At 39.2% G+C, this 17046-nt stretch overlaps 1 protein-coding gene across 1 annotated transcript in view; it reads left to right on the forward strand.

Annotated features, from left to right (window-relative positions):
• Nucleotides 1-673: 673 nt before the first annotated feature.
• LOC145768684 (uncharacterized) overlaps nt 674-17046 on the forward strand; it is a 41304-nt gene continuing 24931 nt past the window's right edge. The window contains exons 1-5 of the mRNA XM_082580248.1: nt 674-806; nt 1643-1752; nt 2342-2415; nt 2575-2718; nt 15159-15215. Coding sequence (XP_082436374.1) covers nt 799-806; nt 1643-1752; nt 2342-2415; nt 2575-2718; nt 15159-15215 — 393 coding nt within the window. The 5' untranslated portion in view covers nt 674-798. The remainder of the gene's footprint in view (nt 807-1642; nt 1753-2341; nt 2416-2574; nt 2719-15158; nt 15216-17046) is intronic.

Here is a 17046-nt window from a genome sequence, read left to right on the forward strand (position 1 = left end):
TTGTATCGGTATCGGTAGCACTTATATGTTATGAAAGTAACAGTTACTTCTATCAATGACCTTATGCAAAGTCACTCATCAAACATTGTTTTCAGGTGAATTCTATGCTTTTAAGTTATTTTGTTTGTGTAATGTAAAATAGTGAAATAGTGGCAGTCATGCGAATGGATATTGTGAGTCTAACCTGACAAAGACAATTACATCTGGATCGTATTATTGTTTATAGGAGTATGTCGATATACGCAACGAAATGAAAAAGCATGGTTAATGTGTTAACTGTTCTCAAGATATCAACTTATGAACTTTGATAACAATGCAGCAGTTATGAAGGATGCCAGTCTCAGTGTTAGCGGGGATATGAAAGAATCGATGCAGTCTTTGCCTCCCACAAGTTTTTCGTCTCCCCCGGGGTTGCCTCCTCCTCCACAACCACCCCAGCAGAGTGTGTCCAGTCAAGCGAGTGGCACAATCCATTATGGAGTGGAGACCATGTTTTCCTGGTCGTCTCCCACTACTGCAACATCTTCCTATTTTTCGCAAGTCAACAGCATTAATGCTTCTCCTATAGTGGGGTCTTCACTCACGTCTCATCAACCCCCTCCTCACCCACATGCACTTCCTCATCAACCTGCATCCAGTGTGCTCAGTTATCGCCAACCTGATATCCCTTCGTCTTCCCTGCATCCAGTATTTACTCCACCATCTTCTTACCCTGTTTACCCAAGTGCTCTTCCCATTTCTACCCATCCCGATCAATCAAGGAACGAAAGATTCCTGTTTCCAGGAGGACCTCACTCCATGTCCAGGTATTTTGTTTGAATGCGATACTGAAGAAGTCGCCTTTACGGTGGCGAAAGCTTTATCAACAAATTATACAAGTTTCGCAACCTGACTGGTTTTGTTTACTTGTTATATTCATCTTTTGCTTTGATCTTTTTTTTAGCTGATGACGTCATGATGATTCGATTGAACAGTTTTAGAACATCACTTGTGACCTATCCTCAGATAAATTATGCTTTTATCTCTAAGCACTACCACAAACTTGTAGAATGTGGAGGCTTTCGCTTGTTACACCGTCTCAGCACGTAGTGACAGCATTGGTGTGAAATTTGCGCACAGTCAAATAGCCACATGATATTCCACAGCGCGCTTTATTAGACTGGACTATGCGATTACACGTCGCGGGCTTACACCGATAAAGACATTGCAGATGTACAACCAATGCTAGATTAAAAAATTGACCATTTTCTTATTATTTTGATTGTACGCTGAAAGTAATTGCTGCATGTTTGGTTGTTGTAATGCTGCTTATGGTTTAACCGCTAAACCACATACATTTGTAAACAAGTTCCAGCATTTCCCAATCTTCATCACTGCTAACTAACAATGCCGATTGAATCTCACTTTTGCTTTGCTGCAATCCCTTTTTCAGTGAAGAATGTTTAATTTTATTTTTTGGTTTCTGTTTCTTTATTCATGACAAGTTATTGATCTTAGCAAGGGCTGAGACCGTTAGCACAGGCCATATGTTGAAGTTATGTTATTTCTGAATTTCATTGAACATGAATGAATTTTATTAGTTAGTTTAGAGACAGAAAAACCAGCAAAACTTAGTCATTGCTAACTTCTTCTTATGTCCAAGGTTCCCTGGTTTCACTGGAAAGGGATCCAACCCAACGATGCCTGGTTACGGTGGGGCGCCAGACAATGGGGGGTTAAGGAGCCCTTATTCGTCTTCTTTGCTACCATCTGGTGAGTGGAATGGTGACAGTGTGTAAAAATAAAATGTTTTGACGTGTTTGGTGAAATAAGCGGAGATGAGAAGCCACGAACAGCACCATCTGGTGGTTAGAGAAAACTTATCATCGAATACGAAATTGATGCCAAGTTAGTTGTCGACTGCAGCAGAAAACGTCCAACTATAACATATTACATTTAAATGGAGGCTGAGATAGAAGCAAATAAAGATGAAGTGAAAGAAAGCCAATCTTCGTGTCCACCTTCAGTCATGTCTTTAAGTGTCCTGCCGAAGACACAGATGCATGCTCTTGAGCGGTGTCGAACCAGCGCCCTTTCAATTGCCGTTCCAGCGATCTCACCACTCGGCTCGTGCTATGCAGCCGACATTATTGCAGCCAACGACATTGCTCATAGTATTGCAATGTTCTCATTTTGCAAAGACTTGAAGTTTGAATTCTTTTTTTCTCACTGCTCAAGTGCTCAACCACCATGTATGAGCTTATGTTAGAAAAATGTTATTTGTAACTTTAGTGCTCCTTGAACCGTTGTACCAATCACTTTACTTATTTTATACTTATTTTCCGCCCTTCTGGTGTTTTAGAGAGGAAGGTAGCGGGGGTTTCCTCAACTGGATGTGCAAGAAATTCAAGCGACGGAGAGGCGAGGGAAGCCCAGGTATTTGGTTTGTATTGTCCCCTTTTGTATTGTTCTACGCAGTTATGTTTAGTAACAACAGTTCTTTCGTGAAACAATTGCGCTTGCTAACATTAAGGTGATTGAACACGGCAATTGCAAAATAGTGAAAGTTAGCGTATAATTTTTGAATTTGTTTAGAGCTCCCGCAAGAAAAGAAAAGCTTGTGGTCACTGCCCGCCGTGCCAACGCAAGGAGAATTGCGGGACCTGCCAGAATTGCATCAATAGAACGAAAGGGAAGCAGATCTGCATCCACAGGAAGTGCGACGTTTTAAAGAAAAAGGTGAGTTTGAGAAAAAGATTTGTTCTCACCGGTTTAAGTCTTGTCCCCTTCAGTTGATTGTTGGTGGAGCCGCAGTTTTGTTTAATGTACAAGCTCTGGTTGTTTCAATGTTTCTAATAATGACCCAGACACCAAAATCCGTCAATTTACATTGATTTGACGTATGCAGACGTTAAATCAATGTAAAAATGACGGATTTTGCTGTCTGGGGATACCATGACTAGACAACCCCATACTTTATAGTTGGTTAGTGATGGCTCTGGTTGGGAGCGAGCAGTGACAATTCCACGCCCGATCATCTGCTAGGAATATGCTGAGATAAACATTGTGTAGCCATTTTACCACCGGAGCAGAAGTTTTAGGGATTACTGTTTCCATTCCTGTTTCATTTCCCCCATAATATTTTACCTGTAGCATGAAGTGACATTTATGGTCGTAATTTTCTATTTTGTGATAACTGTATCGGAAACCCTGTTTCAAGATATATGAAGAACGTGTTAGTGGCTGTGGGGTGGCATAGAGGATAAGGCGTTCGCTTTCCAATAATGCAAACCTGGCTTCTGGTTGTTGAAAACGCCACTCATCTCTACCTAGGGTGTAATAAATTGGGTGCACGTAATTGCTGCAGGGAAAGGCGGCCGAGAGAAAGGAACTGACCACCCTACTCTCCTTAGTGCCGAAGTCTCAATATGATGAGAACCTTATCTTCTCATTCCCCGAAGCTCAGAAACTGAGTATGAGACCACTTCAAATTGTTTCTATGTTGCATAAGCCCATAATAGTTCCTGTTATGCAACCAACAAATTGCCTCTTAATGTTAATGTGTTTTGTAATTTTAAATCACCCCATTGACATTTAGACATCTTTGTTGGCTTCTACTTGGAAGCGAAAGTTTTGGTTGTGTAAAGGAAATTAAACTATTTTCTGGTGTGGCCACTCATTTTTTTGGTTCATTTTTTGTCGTTCTGGGGTAAATAAATATATTTGTAATCTATTTTGTAGATTGAATCGATCATTGTTTAAAAACAAACGTTCGCAATAATTCTGTCATTGTTGGAATGGATACTTATTTGAACAATATCTTTCACGAACGCTTGCTGAGCCGCTTCTGAACCCGTCGCTGCGCGCAGGCGTCGTGCTCTGTAGCCAATTAATCACACGTGGAAGTCTATTTCTGTACAATAGTCTCTTTCTAATGAGACTAGGCTAAGCTGACCAGGTCACTGTGAGGTGTGGTTTAGCCACATTCCTGTCTTGCTGTCGAAGTAAAACTCAGATTATATTGAATTTCTATTTGAATAAACACTTGCATATGCGGTAACGGTATAGACGACACGGTAACGTTAGCAAACATCTACGGTCTTATAAAGAAAAGGTTGGGGTTTCATTTGTTAAGCACTTTTCCAGACATCAAAATCCCTCATAAACGTCTGCAGACGTTGAATCAATGTAAAAGTGACAGATTTTGCTGTCTGGGTCCGGAATGGCCCGTTTCGGTGAGTCCGATTCAGTGAGTCCGATCCCTTAACGGGAGATTTTTTCAATTTTTTTTTTAAATTATCGGGTACCGTAGCCTAATTATCATTGCCGTTTTAGGGTTAGGGGTTAGGGGTTTGGGGTTAGGGTTAGGGGTTAGAGGTTAGAAACTCACCGAATCAGACTCACCGAATCGGACTCACCGAATAGCAGCAGACCCGTCTGGGTCAGCCGGATTCTATTTCCATTACATTAACTTCTACCTGTTGGCCAGCTCTTGATACGCCCCCGGTATCTTTTAAACCATAAATTCTTTGCTACATTATTACTGGGACACAAAGGTCCCATTTCTTTTGACAACGCCATAATATCCTTGTTGTTTTAGCTCCCCTTATTTTCACATTGTTAGATAATAATACTGCGTTGTGACATTGATGCGATGTTATGTGATGCGAACAAGTGGGAATAATGACGATTTGCTGATTTTCGCTAAATCACATTATCCACACGTTTGAATGCAATTTTAAGCATTACTCAGTGCAAAGTGACAAAGCCATCAGAGTGGTACTGCGACTGCTACAAAAATTTCGACCTAATGAAGTTAGCATCATCTGTCAAAGGAACAAGAAGATTGTACAAACCAATTTCCCGTTTTTATTTGCCAGTTCAATTGTAGAATTTCTACAAAGTTGACTCAATGTTTGCTTTAAGTCAAGCAGGTCTTTGTACAGCATTTACACTTTAAAACATTCGTTGTTTGAAATCCTTTTTTGTATAGAAGTGCTTGTCTGTCTTTCGTATAAATTGTGAGCAAGCTAATATTACATTGTGTTGGGCAAATAAACAGTTTTAATGTATTTCTGAATTGAGCGTAGGGGCTCTGCAAAGCCTCACTAATCACGGTCATTTTCACTTGTCAATTTGAGCACCTAAAATAATATAATTTCGTTTTCACTGACGAGTTTGCAGACAGTAAATCAGTCGCTTTTTACATTGATTCAAAGTCTGCAGACGTTAAATCAATGTAAAAAACGACTAATTTGCTGCCAGGGAAGGAAGTTGAGTTGTAAACTGTTTAGAAATCTTGATATTTATTAAATTATCTGTAGAAAGTTCTTGTTTTTTTAATATTTGAAATGTCAGCATTTGTAGAAGATACTCGATTTCTGTTGGATACGGTATTTTGCTTATGGCTTACAATCTCTCGCCACTGACTGTGCTTGTCCTATCTCATTGCCAGTTTGACAAAAAGTTGTTTTGTTGTTTATTTCACATTAAATAACATTATATTTACATAACCGCTTGAAACTGTGCATAGCTACATAATGCTGGTGCCAGTGACTCACCAGAGGGTTATGAAACAAAGAAATGACTGATGTTTGGCCACGGATTCAATGTAACTGCTTGATTAAATTCTTACTCATAATTGTTGGAATTGCAGCCTCTTCTTGGATTTGTTTGTTCACGCTGGTGTGGTAGAGTGCAACGGTTGTGAAACTTTTGAGTTTTAACGTTTTCTCAATGTCATGCCTGATTGATGCAATGTTAAACTGCAGAAAATTTTATCCGAAAAGATCTCGCAGCGGCAGTTTGGGAAATAACAATTCTCATCCATTTCAAACAATTAATTTTAATAATTCTCTGAAATTTTACTTTTTTCTTGTGCTTTCTTGGGTAAAATTGCACCAAGGTACACTTTTGATCACAACAATTCCTGGCTAGAGTAAGCGTTAAATAGCCATGTCCATGGCATAATAGCGCAGTACCCAAACCGAAATGTAGCCTACGTAGTAGCCTACATGTGTGAATTACTTTTGGATAGCGACTATTTGGTACTACTGAAAATAATTGCTTTTAAATATTATGGTATCTCACTTACTATAATAAATACTAATATTTGGCTGTATTTGTCCTGGAGTTTGTTTTGTATAACCTCACTCGAATGTTTTTTTGCCAATGCATGGAAATTATAACCTAAAAAAAAACTAAGAAATTTGACCAATTTTAAAAATATTTAAATAAAAATATACTATTTGAATAAGATAACAGGTTGTAACATACAACATATTATGGCCTCCATCTAGGTCTAGTAGCTTGTTTGCATACTTATATTCACACCAATTGCACTGTTTGCAAGTGGCCATGCCGGGACTCGATGCAGGGTCCTGTGACCTTGCTGGTGCTGTCATGGCCTTGTATTTCCCAGCAATCATTTCTTCTTTAAACGCTAATTTAGGACGTAAATTATTAATTTTGGAGCGTTTTCTACAAATAGAGAAAGGCCATTATACAATTCTTAACACTGTCCCGCTGATAAATATCTGTAATTTTATTTTAGAATTTAGTTGTTTTTCTCTGGTTTTACTTCATAAATAATGCAGCATTATGTTGGGCTTTTAGGGATCCACGTTGTGATGTTAATAGTTTTCAAGAATATATGCTACATGCGAGGAAAGTGCTTACGGTACACCATCATATTAAAAAAAAAAACGTATACCCGACGTAAAACAACGAAAAAAAAAAATCTGAATCAAAAGAACCAATGTGACTTTAAATTTTGAAGCCTGTTTACTCTGCAATGGTGCGAATCATGGCGGTCTATATGCACAGGCCTTGCCAACGTGCGGACCCATAATAATGACTGGAGGCCGATGTAATTTTGGTTTTGAACTTTAGGCTGAATGTACTCATCTTTTTGAAATGAGAGTTTCAAGAATCCAAATAGCCAAAGTGTGATCACTGAATTTCAAATTACTGCAAGACCCCTAGTTTCGCTTGACGCTAATGAGTAAAAATAATGACATTAAATAAAAACAAAGGCAACGTCTGTTATCAATACATGCTGTCGATTCTTACTCTTCAAGCGTAACAGATCGGCCTCCAGCCAAATTTATACCTCGGATGTTGGCATGGCCTGTATATTGAGGTCTCCATGACAAACAAAGAATCCTTGTCTGAGTTTGGTGGCTGTTTCGGTGCAGTTTTCGGTTTGGTGTTTCAATACCCAGTTTCAATACCCAATACCCAAGTTAAATGTTTCAAATAACAACCACGGTTTTAGTTGTTTCGAGATCCTTTTCACTTTCAGTATCCTGAATGCTTTCTACAGTAGTTTCGGTGCTTCAGGTCGGAAAGCAGACCACAAAAAAATTATCCTTTTACATTGATTTAACGCCTGCACTCTGCATACTAATAGAGTTGTTTATAAGATGCGCATGTTTGTGTTCTGGTTTTACTGAGTGCTCGATTTTTTGTAAAATCTTCTTTGCTTTATGTGCACTGTGCAGTTATATTGATTTCTTGTTGTTGGTCAATGAAATATTTCTAATTTATAATCAATTTTCAAATCCACTGTACAAAGCACATTGATCGATTGATCGAACCTCTTAACGATCGATTACAAAACATTGGAAAGCTTCATCTGATCATTCAAACTCAATATGTAGGCTACAATGTTTAAACCATTGAGGCCGTAGGTTGTCCCACTACCCGGCTACCACTAACACGAGTCTAGGCATGGACACGATATGTTGATAGGACCGAAAAGTGGCAATGACTGTGGTAAATACGTGACGGGAATTTTTAACAGTTGTATTTATTTTGAAACATATTTTCAGTGGTTAACTTATAACTTGCAAAACCACCCCGCATAGCTCGCCCGTTGCCTCACTGTTGGAACTGTTCAAACGAGATTGCAATTTGTAACTTTTAAAGCGCCGAAGAAAATTTGGAATGGTGAATGCTGAGAACTCTCATGAGTCGGCTAGTATCTTTTATCACCAAGTTTACTTCCCACTTGCAGTACTTGTATTAAGGGCTGATTATCTAAGAAGTGCGCTGTACACATTTCTGTGACATGCTTTGTCAAAAGTACCACTCATCCCTTTTCCTTGATATCTGCAATATTTCTATAAAATCGATTGCAGTTTTTTCGTTCATGTCACCAGGTCGATTAGTACAGAAGGCAACATGTTGCCAGAACCATGGGCATGGTTTGGCAGACCTTGTTTGGAAACACGGCAAAACATATCTAAGGGTTTCAAACAGGACCGGTTGTGGCCGTTTTGATGTTAACGGGAGATAGATCTAGCGCCAATGACCCATCGCAAATCCAGTGATGGTCTGTGACAGTACAATTGCGATTGCTGACGGATAGGCAACTATTGTGTCATGCTGGAAGTACATTTGTCCAACTGATGAAACTGTAGACAGATCTATATGGAGAGATTCATTAGTTTCTATATAACTAACACTTCGCAAACATCCACTTTAATCAACTTTTAAGTTACAATTAAACTTTTAATTTTGACAATAAACTATTTTTATCCGCAATTAAATTGCCTGAAGAAGCATTTTAAATATCATGCCACGCTGGCTATAATTTCTAGTTTTATCATTGTTGCTTTTTAATTATGGCTATGCTCCACACTAAACCTCCACCCATGCGCCTAATCCACTTTGGGAGACGGCACGCGTGCATTGGTGGGTAGCTTTGGTGACTTGTGGTCTGGTGGCATTTTCTTTACAGCTTCTTCTATTATCACAGGTCACAAATCAAGATTTAAATTCGAATTTACATTTGCGATAGCTTTACACCAGATTAATGTGCTTAGGTGGCAAGTGGCAAACAAACGATTCAATTGACTGAAATTAGCTCATTTTCAACTGGATGTGATTTTTTGAGCGTCCAAGAAAACATTTTCTTCACTGATGGCTAACTTGTTCCGCCATATTTGGGATTAATTACGTCATCTTCAGTTTTTGTTTTGTTGGTTCTTCGCATGACGTCACGATGCTTTTTAGTTCCATTTGCCGATCACTGTTTAGCTTGAGATCAGTGCAAAGTGACTGTTACCATGTTTCTTAGACTAAGTGGTGTTGTGATTTAATTGATTGGTGTGGTTATCTTAGATATTGCAATGTCATTTCTACACCAACTCTGCCATTTGATGTAGAAATACAGTAGATGAACACTGCGTTGAGGAATGGCTTCATGTTGAATGCTTTTGGTCATCTGCTGTTGTCTTCTGCAGTCGGGTCAGGAAAACCTCTATGAAAAGACTTATTGAATGTTGCATTGCCGTTGATGACCTAAAAAAAGCACAAAATTCCCCCGCAGTGTAGTGCGTCCTCCTCAACAGCGTAGCGCATCCTTCAATTCCTCACAAGTTGGTTGGTTGCTCATTATGCAATCCACGGATGTATTGCTAAACACTTATGCAAAATCCGATTGAAACTAACCTCAATTCAATGTTGGATTGCGTTGTTTCGTTGCAAATTGAACATCACTTGGTTAACAATTGGCTTGGAAATGATCATAATGGTGAATGGTACAACATGGAATTCTACTGAAAGAATAACTGGAAAAAACGAGATAAAAAAGAAACGCTGAGAGGGCTAAGTTTGCTCTTCAAATACATGAGGAGTCGTATTTAATTAAAAACTATGTTGGGATTAAAAACAAACGCTATTTATTTTATGTCAATAAGGTCTTTTTTGGAAATGCGAAATTCTGAGTCTACCTCATTGATTCCTTTGTTGGTATTCATGTGCAAGTGGTATAGGGATAAACATCCGCCATTGGAAGATATTGATGCTTTGTTTCACTGGCAACACGTGACACGGTTCACCAGCGCCGGAACTCCACTGGTGCCGGGAACTTCTTATTGAGTGGAACGAATTTGAAGATAACGCCGAAGAAATGTTGATACAAACTTTTGGACGGGAATGGGAAACAAAAACATATTTTACTTATTGACATTATAAAGTTGGTATTATATTACTCTTTTGCAAAATCAAATTATATCATATATTGACATATTTCTTTTGTATTTCTACTACACAAGAGTTGGCGAATCTAGCGGGTCTGCTACTATTCGGTGAGTCCGATTCGGTGAGTTCCTAACCTCTAACCCTAACCTCAAACCCCTAACCCTAAAACGACAATGATAATTAGGCAACGGTACCCGATAATTTAAAAAAAAATTGAAAAAATCCCCCGTTAAGGGATCGGACTCACCGAAACGGGCCATTCCGAATCTAGCAACCCCGTTGGATGGTTTGATGTTGCAGAATTTTGTTTGTGCAACTTCACTGGTTCTCAACATTGTTACTTGTTTAAAGATTTTATGTTGCTGAAGTTTTTTGAAATTTGGAAACACATACAGAAGGAATATTTCATGATTCCACTTACGGAATGGCCCGTTTCGGTGAGTCCGATTCGGTGAGTCCGATCCCTTAACGGGGGATTTTATTTTTTTATTTTTTTATTTTCGGGTACCGTAGCCTAATTGTCATTGCCATTTTAGGGTTGGAGATTTGGGGTTAGGGGTTAGAGGTTAAGAACTCATTGAATCGGACTCACCGAATAGTAGCAGACCCATTTCATGATTCCACTTCAACTTAATTATCTTTCTATTTCTCTCATTTTGTTGAGTTCACCGCCTACAGGCAAGTCATCCTTGCTCAACAGATGTTGTCGCCTGGTAATTCATTGAATGAACTGATCGTTGGGAGATTATACAATATTTTATTCATACTAATTCAATACAAGCCTCATAAGCCTGTTTAGCTTTTTATGGATTTGAGTACGAAAACACGTTGCATTTACGTTGACGAGCATGTTTTTTATTGCATGGCGGTTTGCTCAGCCTAAAATCGAATATTGTTTGGTGATTAGTGTACTTGTCATTCTGAGGTATTGCCATTTGCCATGGTCGCACTTACTGCCAGTGATCATGCTAAAAGTTGCATCAAAATCTCCTACAACACTGGTGCAATCTCTCCGCACCAAATCTTATGTGTCATCTTATACCCACCAAATAGACCAGAAGGTCTCCCTGTCTTCACTGACAATACCAGATCATGGCTGGCTGCTCTTCGGCACCCTCTCCTTGTACTCCGGGAAGGATGGCCCACATGAGGCGCTGGATAGACCTTGGCCACAATGGCTCGTGCCACGCATCCTTGAGTGGCATGATGCTGATGTTTGTTTGCCTCAATACGTAACAACATAAACGCGATGTGTTCCGCAATCGAGCATGGGAAGAATAACGACAGACGTCTTGCCGCACGACTGTCGAGCACATTGTCATATCGCAGCGTGAAAGCTACACCACTATCGTTATCAAAACTGGGTATGTTTGCTATGCTGGTGGGTGGTCAGAAAACATAAATACGTCTTGAAACCTAGCCAAGCTCCTGTAGCGGTGGATGGTCTGCCTCTAATGGGCGGTTAATGCTGATTGTGTTCGACAAATTATGCCTGTCCCGGGTTCAATTCTCACTCAAGTCATGTTTGGTCACGAGTTATTGGATAATGATTTTTAAGTTTGGCTGCTAGTGTTGGGGGGTGGCTGACATAGGCAAAGGCCGAACCAGGTAGGAATAACAGTAACAGTCGGGTCCTTTTTGATGGGCTTGTTCTTTGACCAATTCTTTAATCTCTTGTTGCACTACTTCTGTCGTGGCTTGAGATGCCTGCAACTTTCTACTTGAATAAGACACCGCATTGAAGAGGGTAGCGTTTCAAAATTAAGTTACTTTCTTGCTACAGCGGTTTGATCAGCGAGTGGTTATTCAAACGAAATTTGGCCTTTAAGTGCTGTGGTTATTGATTTGTAGTTTGCAGATACATCCCAGGCAGGAAGTGTTCGGTTTTGAAGCGTCTTTGTTATTTCCGTTTGATTTCTTTGGGAAAACATGTAATTATTGATTCATGGTTGTAATTCCCTTATGTTGGCATTTCCATTTACAAAGCTTTGATCGACAGGAATGTACACAACGAATTTGCCAAGAATAGATTTCTAAATTTTAATTAAACTTTCCTTCTTTGATTTATTCTTCTATACAAACATTGATTGTGTCAATAAATATTTTTGTAAAGATTGGTCATAGATTTATTTTTAGCATATTGCCAATATTCCTCATTATGTAACGTAATTTTAACGTAACAACAATAATTTAATTTACAATTACAGCACCTTTTGTTGTTGCGATATATAACGTTTTTTGACATCTGTTTGATGTAAAACTGACAGATTTTTCATCCAGCCGGAGATGATTGATTTTTGTTTTAGAAGCCTTGCTTTGGCTCTCAAGCAGCTTTCCGTATAACTAATTTTGAAGACTAAAATACAACGTAGCTCAATGGAATTTCACCCCGAAATTATTAATCGCTGTAAGTTATTTGTAGGAATGCTGGTAGATTTTTAGAAGTCTTGAAGTGAAAATTCTGTGTTCCTTGAAGCAGAATTTGTATTGTTTCGGGTATTTCTTTAGCAACATTTAAATCTTAAATCATATGAGTGGCTTTTTTCCATCGTTATCATCGGATTTGTTTAAACAAACAATGCATAGCCGAACCCCTTTTTTTAACTTTTTATTATCGCGCCAACGACGGCCGGTCTGACGTCATAAACAATTTGTCACAGCTAGGGCGTCCTTCGTTTTAGCTTGCCTTCTTCATTTACGAGTCCCGGACGGTACCAGTTGTATCACCTGGTAGACCATCACGCCAACTAACTGGAAGTGGGTGTCAAACCTAGATGTGCTTGGGTTGTAGGGTGAAAAGATGCCCACATGTCTGCAGGTAGCAATGTCCCAAACCTAAAGTGTAGCGAAATGTTCAAGACTGCTGCGGTACAAGTGGCCGAAACGTACGACGCCGGTTCGACGCTCACTGAGGGCACGCTACTCTGTATTGGCAAGACACGTTATGATATGTTTCAAAATGAACACGGAAACTAGCTTCTCCAGACAGCAAAACCCGTCATATTTACATTGATTTAAGTTTTTAGACCTTGAATCAATGTAAAAATGACGAATTTTGCTGTGTGGGCCCTTGCACCAAACACAAACCTGCGCCACAAGACATAGATTTGGATACAACAGAACTTACAAAACTTTGTCCTGTTTTTTTTTTCAGTCAGTTCTGCAACGAAAATGTTATTTTACTGAGAATTGTGTTCTTTATTGCCTTCTGGCAATCTTTCATCGAATTGCTGATTCTTCCTGGTTCTTGGTACATTTTGTTAATTAAGTAAATGCTTTAATTTATATTTAACCATAAAGTTATCTTGTAATAAGTAACTTCAACCGTCGTCATGCTGTTTCTAAAATTGACCAATCAGACGCCGCCACATTGTGCCAGCGTTCTTCCCCATTCGATAATTCTAAATAATTAATTTTCTACCACTAGAAGGTGTATTGAGATTGTGACCTTAAAGCGATCATGCCCCATTCATTCGTATATTTAAAAACATATTTGTTTTGGAGAGCAAGATACAATTTTGAGGGTGCGATTGCCCCTTCAAACCCCCTCGTTGCTCCGTCCCTGCCATTCATTCACAGTAGAAAGTACTAGGGCTTATTCTCATCCAGCCTTCTGCATGGGTACCAAGCACACTTCGACTCTGAACGCTCTAAGAGATGCTTAAAGATTTGTTTTTGCATTGTCCACAGTCTTTGCAACACCAAAGTTTAGACGGAACCTAAACAGACTTTTCAACACAAGACTGTTGTCATTTCGAAGTTAATTTTGTTTGCAAACATGCTGTAAAGTTACATATATTGATTTCCATTAAGGATATGCTAGGGGATCTCCTGACTAAGAAGCAGCGGGCCAGCGATTCTCCATCAAGTATCAATTAATCATTCTTTATTACAAAATACTGCAAAGTTTATGCTGTAATGTTTATACCATATAATGTAATGTTTATACAAAATGCTGTAAAGTTTATACCGTGGCCGGAATGTACGGGACAGCAATTTCGTTTTGTTCGAATCATTCCAAAAGAAAGTTTGTTAGAGCTACACTCCTTTTATTCAAATGTTACACTGGGCAAACCGACTAATTTTTGACAATTGTAAGAATATCATGTTTTTGCAACCGATGAAACCAACAGACGATTTTTGTTTTTCTTAAATGTATCAAAATTAAGTTGTTTTTTGTTGTGTAACTTAATTTTTAAACTTTTTTTAAGCTCAATATTCCTTTATTAGCAACACATTTCGACTGAACATTTGACATGAAATATTAATGCTACAAAACATGTTAAACACTTTTAATGGCACAGCTTCGGTAGAGAGTTTGTCTTGTTGAACCATAGGCATACGAAGCCGAGCAACGTTATCAAGTTTAGCATATTTAACTAAGATCTTGGAAGCCTTGTACATAAAACGTCACAATCCACTTTTGAACAGACAATTGTATGCTTGCGGCTCGTCTTGCTCTCTGTATTTTATAATTAGTTTTTTGCACCTTGCCTTTCTACCATATCACGTGATCTGTTTAACACCTTTTGATGCAGTTACCTTTGATTCTCGTGGAGCCTATGTCGTTGAGTTTGAGCTAGTCGGAAGTACTGTGCAGTTTTTGTCTTTTTCTGTTTATAGATTTAGTTAACCATTGTATTTTATTCAGATGTAGTTAAGTTGTATGTATGTTATTCCTGAAGAGGACATCTTGTGTTTGTTTGTTTGTTTGTTTGTTTTATTATCTTTATCCTGCATTGCGGGAAAGCGGACTTGAGCGCTATGCATCGGTGTACGCCTTCCGACGTACACCTGACCCACGCTGCAGCCGACTGCAATGTCTGTTTCCGGTTGTCTACTCTATTTATGACTTAAATTTGGTACTACCCATTACTCGAAATCGATCACCGGGTAGAGGCAATTATCGTAAAGTTTCTTGCCCAGAGAAACAACAGAAAGTGCGGGTGGATGGAGTCGAACACGCAGGCTCTCGACTGCGAGCCCAACGCGCTAACCACTCGGCCACTCCTTGTGATGTCGAAAACGTTCGATATTTAATTGTTGCGTAGTTTTGTGTTTTTGTAAATATATTAATCTTTAAATATGCTAAACTTGATCAAGTTGCTCGGCTTCGTATGCCTATGGTTCAACTTTTAATGGCATCGCATTAATATTCGAGCAAGTTGTTAATTCTTCCTTTTCCTTCACAGCCAGGAAGTACGACCTACCTCACTTCAGCCTCCGAATCGAAGTTGGAGAAACGGAAGGTGAGTTATTTCTCTAGGTGTTGCTATGGTCCTTGAATCGTTGGGGAAGCTTGACTTTTATTGTTCATTTCATTACTTTCGTTTACTTCGCATTTACATTGACCAGCGCCTTAGTTGGTTGACTAGCGCCTTGGTTGGTTGACCAGCGCCTTGGTTGACCTTACATTGACCAGCGCCTTGGTTGGTTGACCAGCGCCTTGGTTGACCTTACATTGACCAGCGTCTTGGTTGGTTGACCAGCGCTTTGGTTGACCTTACATTGACCAGCGCCTTGGTTGGTTGACCAGCGCCTTGGTTGACCTTACATTGACCAGCGCCTTGGTTGGTTGACCAGCGCCTTGGTTGACCTTACATTGACCAGCGCCTTGGTTGGTTGACCAGCGCCTTGGTTGACCTTACAGCGCCTTTATTGACGTTACATTGACGATTTACATTGACCAGCGCCTTGGTTGCTTTCGCTACCCATGTGTTGTCATTCGCTCTTAAAGTGCAAGTTTCCAAGACTCTTCGCCAAGAATTGGCAACATTTTTTTAAAATTTAAAACAATATAAATTTTTTTAAATTATTTGAAAGTATATACCCGCACTGGTTACATTGGCATGCTCATTCATGCTGACCTGCCCTAGGATTTCCACCAAGTTGGCATTTGATGGTGATCAGCACATTCGTGTCTTAGAGAAATAGTTAAAATATGATTTATACGAATGGCCATCGTCGGTTTCATTGTCGATACTTGAAGTGTACAACGTAGCACAAAACTCATATGCGGTGCCAGGTAGTTAAGTTATGTGGTCTATGCATGTGCGGCGTTAAGTAGATAACTATCTGGAGGATTCTTTCTAGTATGAGCCTTGTTATAAATAAACAGACTGAGCATTGTTGGAGACTCACTTCCTACAAAGTATTTTCAAGTTCTCGTGACGGCGAAAAACATGACATTAAATATTTTCAAGCATCTTTACTGAACCTGGCCTTATGTATGGACACGGCATCGAGAACGTTCCCGGCGGGACAAGCGCGGTCGAGTGTTGAAAGTGATTGCGCGCAGTAACGACGTTGGCACCTCACGTGGTGTTGCGCACTACACCACAGCTCATTTCTCAGAATAATTCAAGATGAACATAAAGTGGCTTAAGAAATATTTTTATTCCAATTAGCCTATAAAACTTCTTGTCTCATGCTTTTGCATCTTCTGCAACACTCAGTGACATCTTGTAGCACGTTGTTTCAATGTGAACGTGCTGATGGTAATGTGAGTTTGTTTGGGGGGGTGACTGAGTGCTGGTTTGTTTGAAGGCCCCACGCACAATTTTGCTGGTCAGTTCAATCAGACCCGATGGTTACATTTTATTGAAGGAAAATGCAACATCACTTCCCACACTGCTGAGTCATATTCTGTGAAATTAATCTAAAATTATAAGGTTACATGATAAAAGTTTTTTAATATATTTTTGCAAACTGATCATTTTAAAAATAATCTCCGTAATTTTACAAGTCAAAATTTGTAATTTCTCAGAAAGTCAAAATGAATATTTTTTGCACTCACAATTTCAATGCAGAAATTGACATTTGAATATCCGCAAATCATATCTTTTTATGTCTAATTGTAGCCACTGCCCAATTAATCTGTTATTACATTGAAAATCTTGTTCATTTAAGTACTTTTAGAGTTTAGCCTCTTGATTTGCGCCTGATGTACATCTCCGACCGTATGAGAACTTCATAACAAACCGCCGCGAAATGTTTCCTTCAACTGCTCTGCCTGAAAAAGAGCCGCATGTGCTTTTGGATAGAACCGAACCACCGATCTTAGCCCAGTTTTTAGGTTTC

The sequence above is a fragment of the Aplidium turbinatum genome, chromosome 4 (assembly GCF_918807975.1).
Source record: "Aplidium turbinatum chromosome 4, kaAplTurb1.1, whole genome shotgun sequence".
Classification (NCBI taxonomy): Eukaryota; Metazoa; Chordata; class Ascidiacea; order Aplousobranchia; family Polyclinidae; genus Aplidium; species Aplidium turbinatum.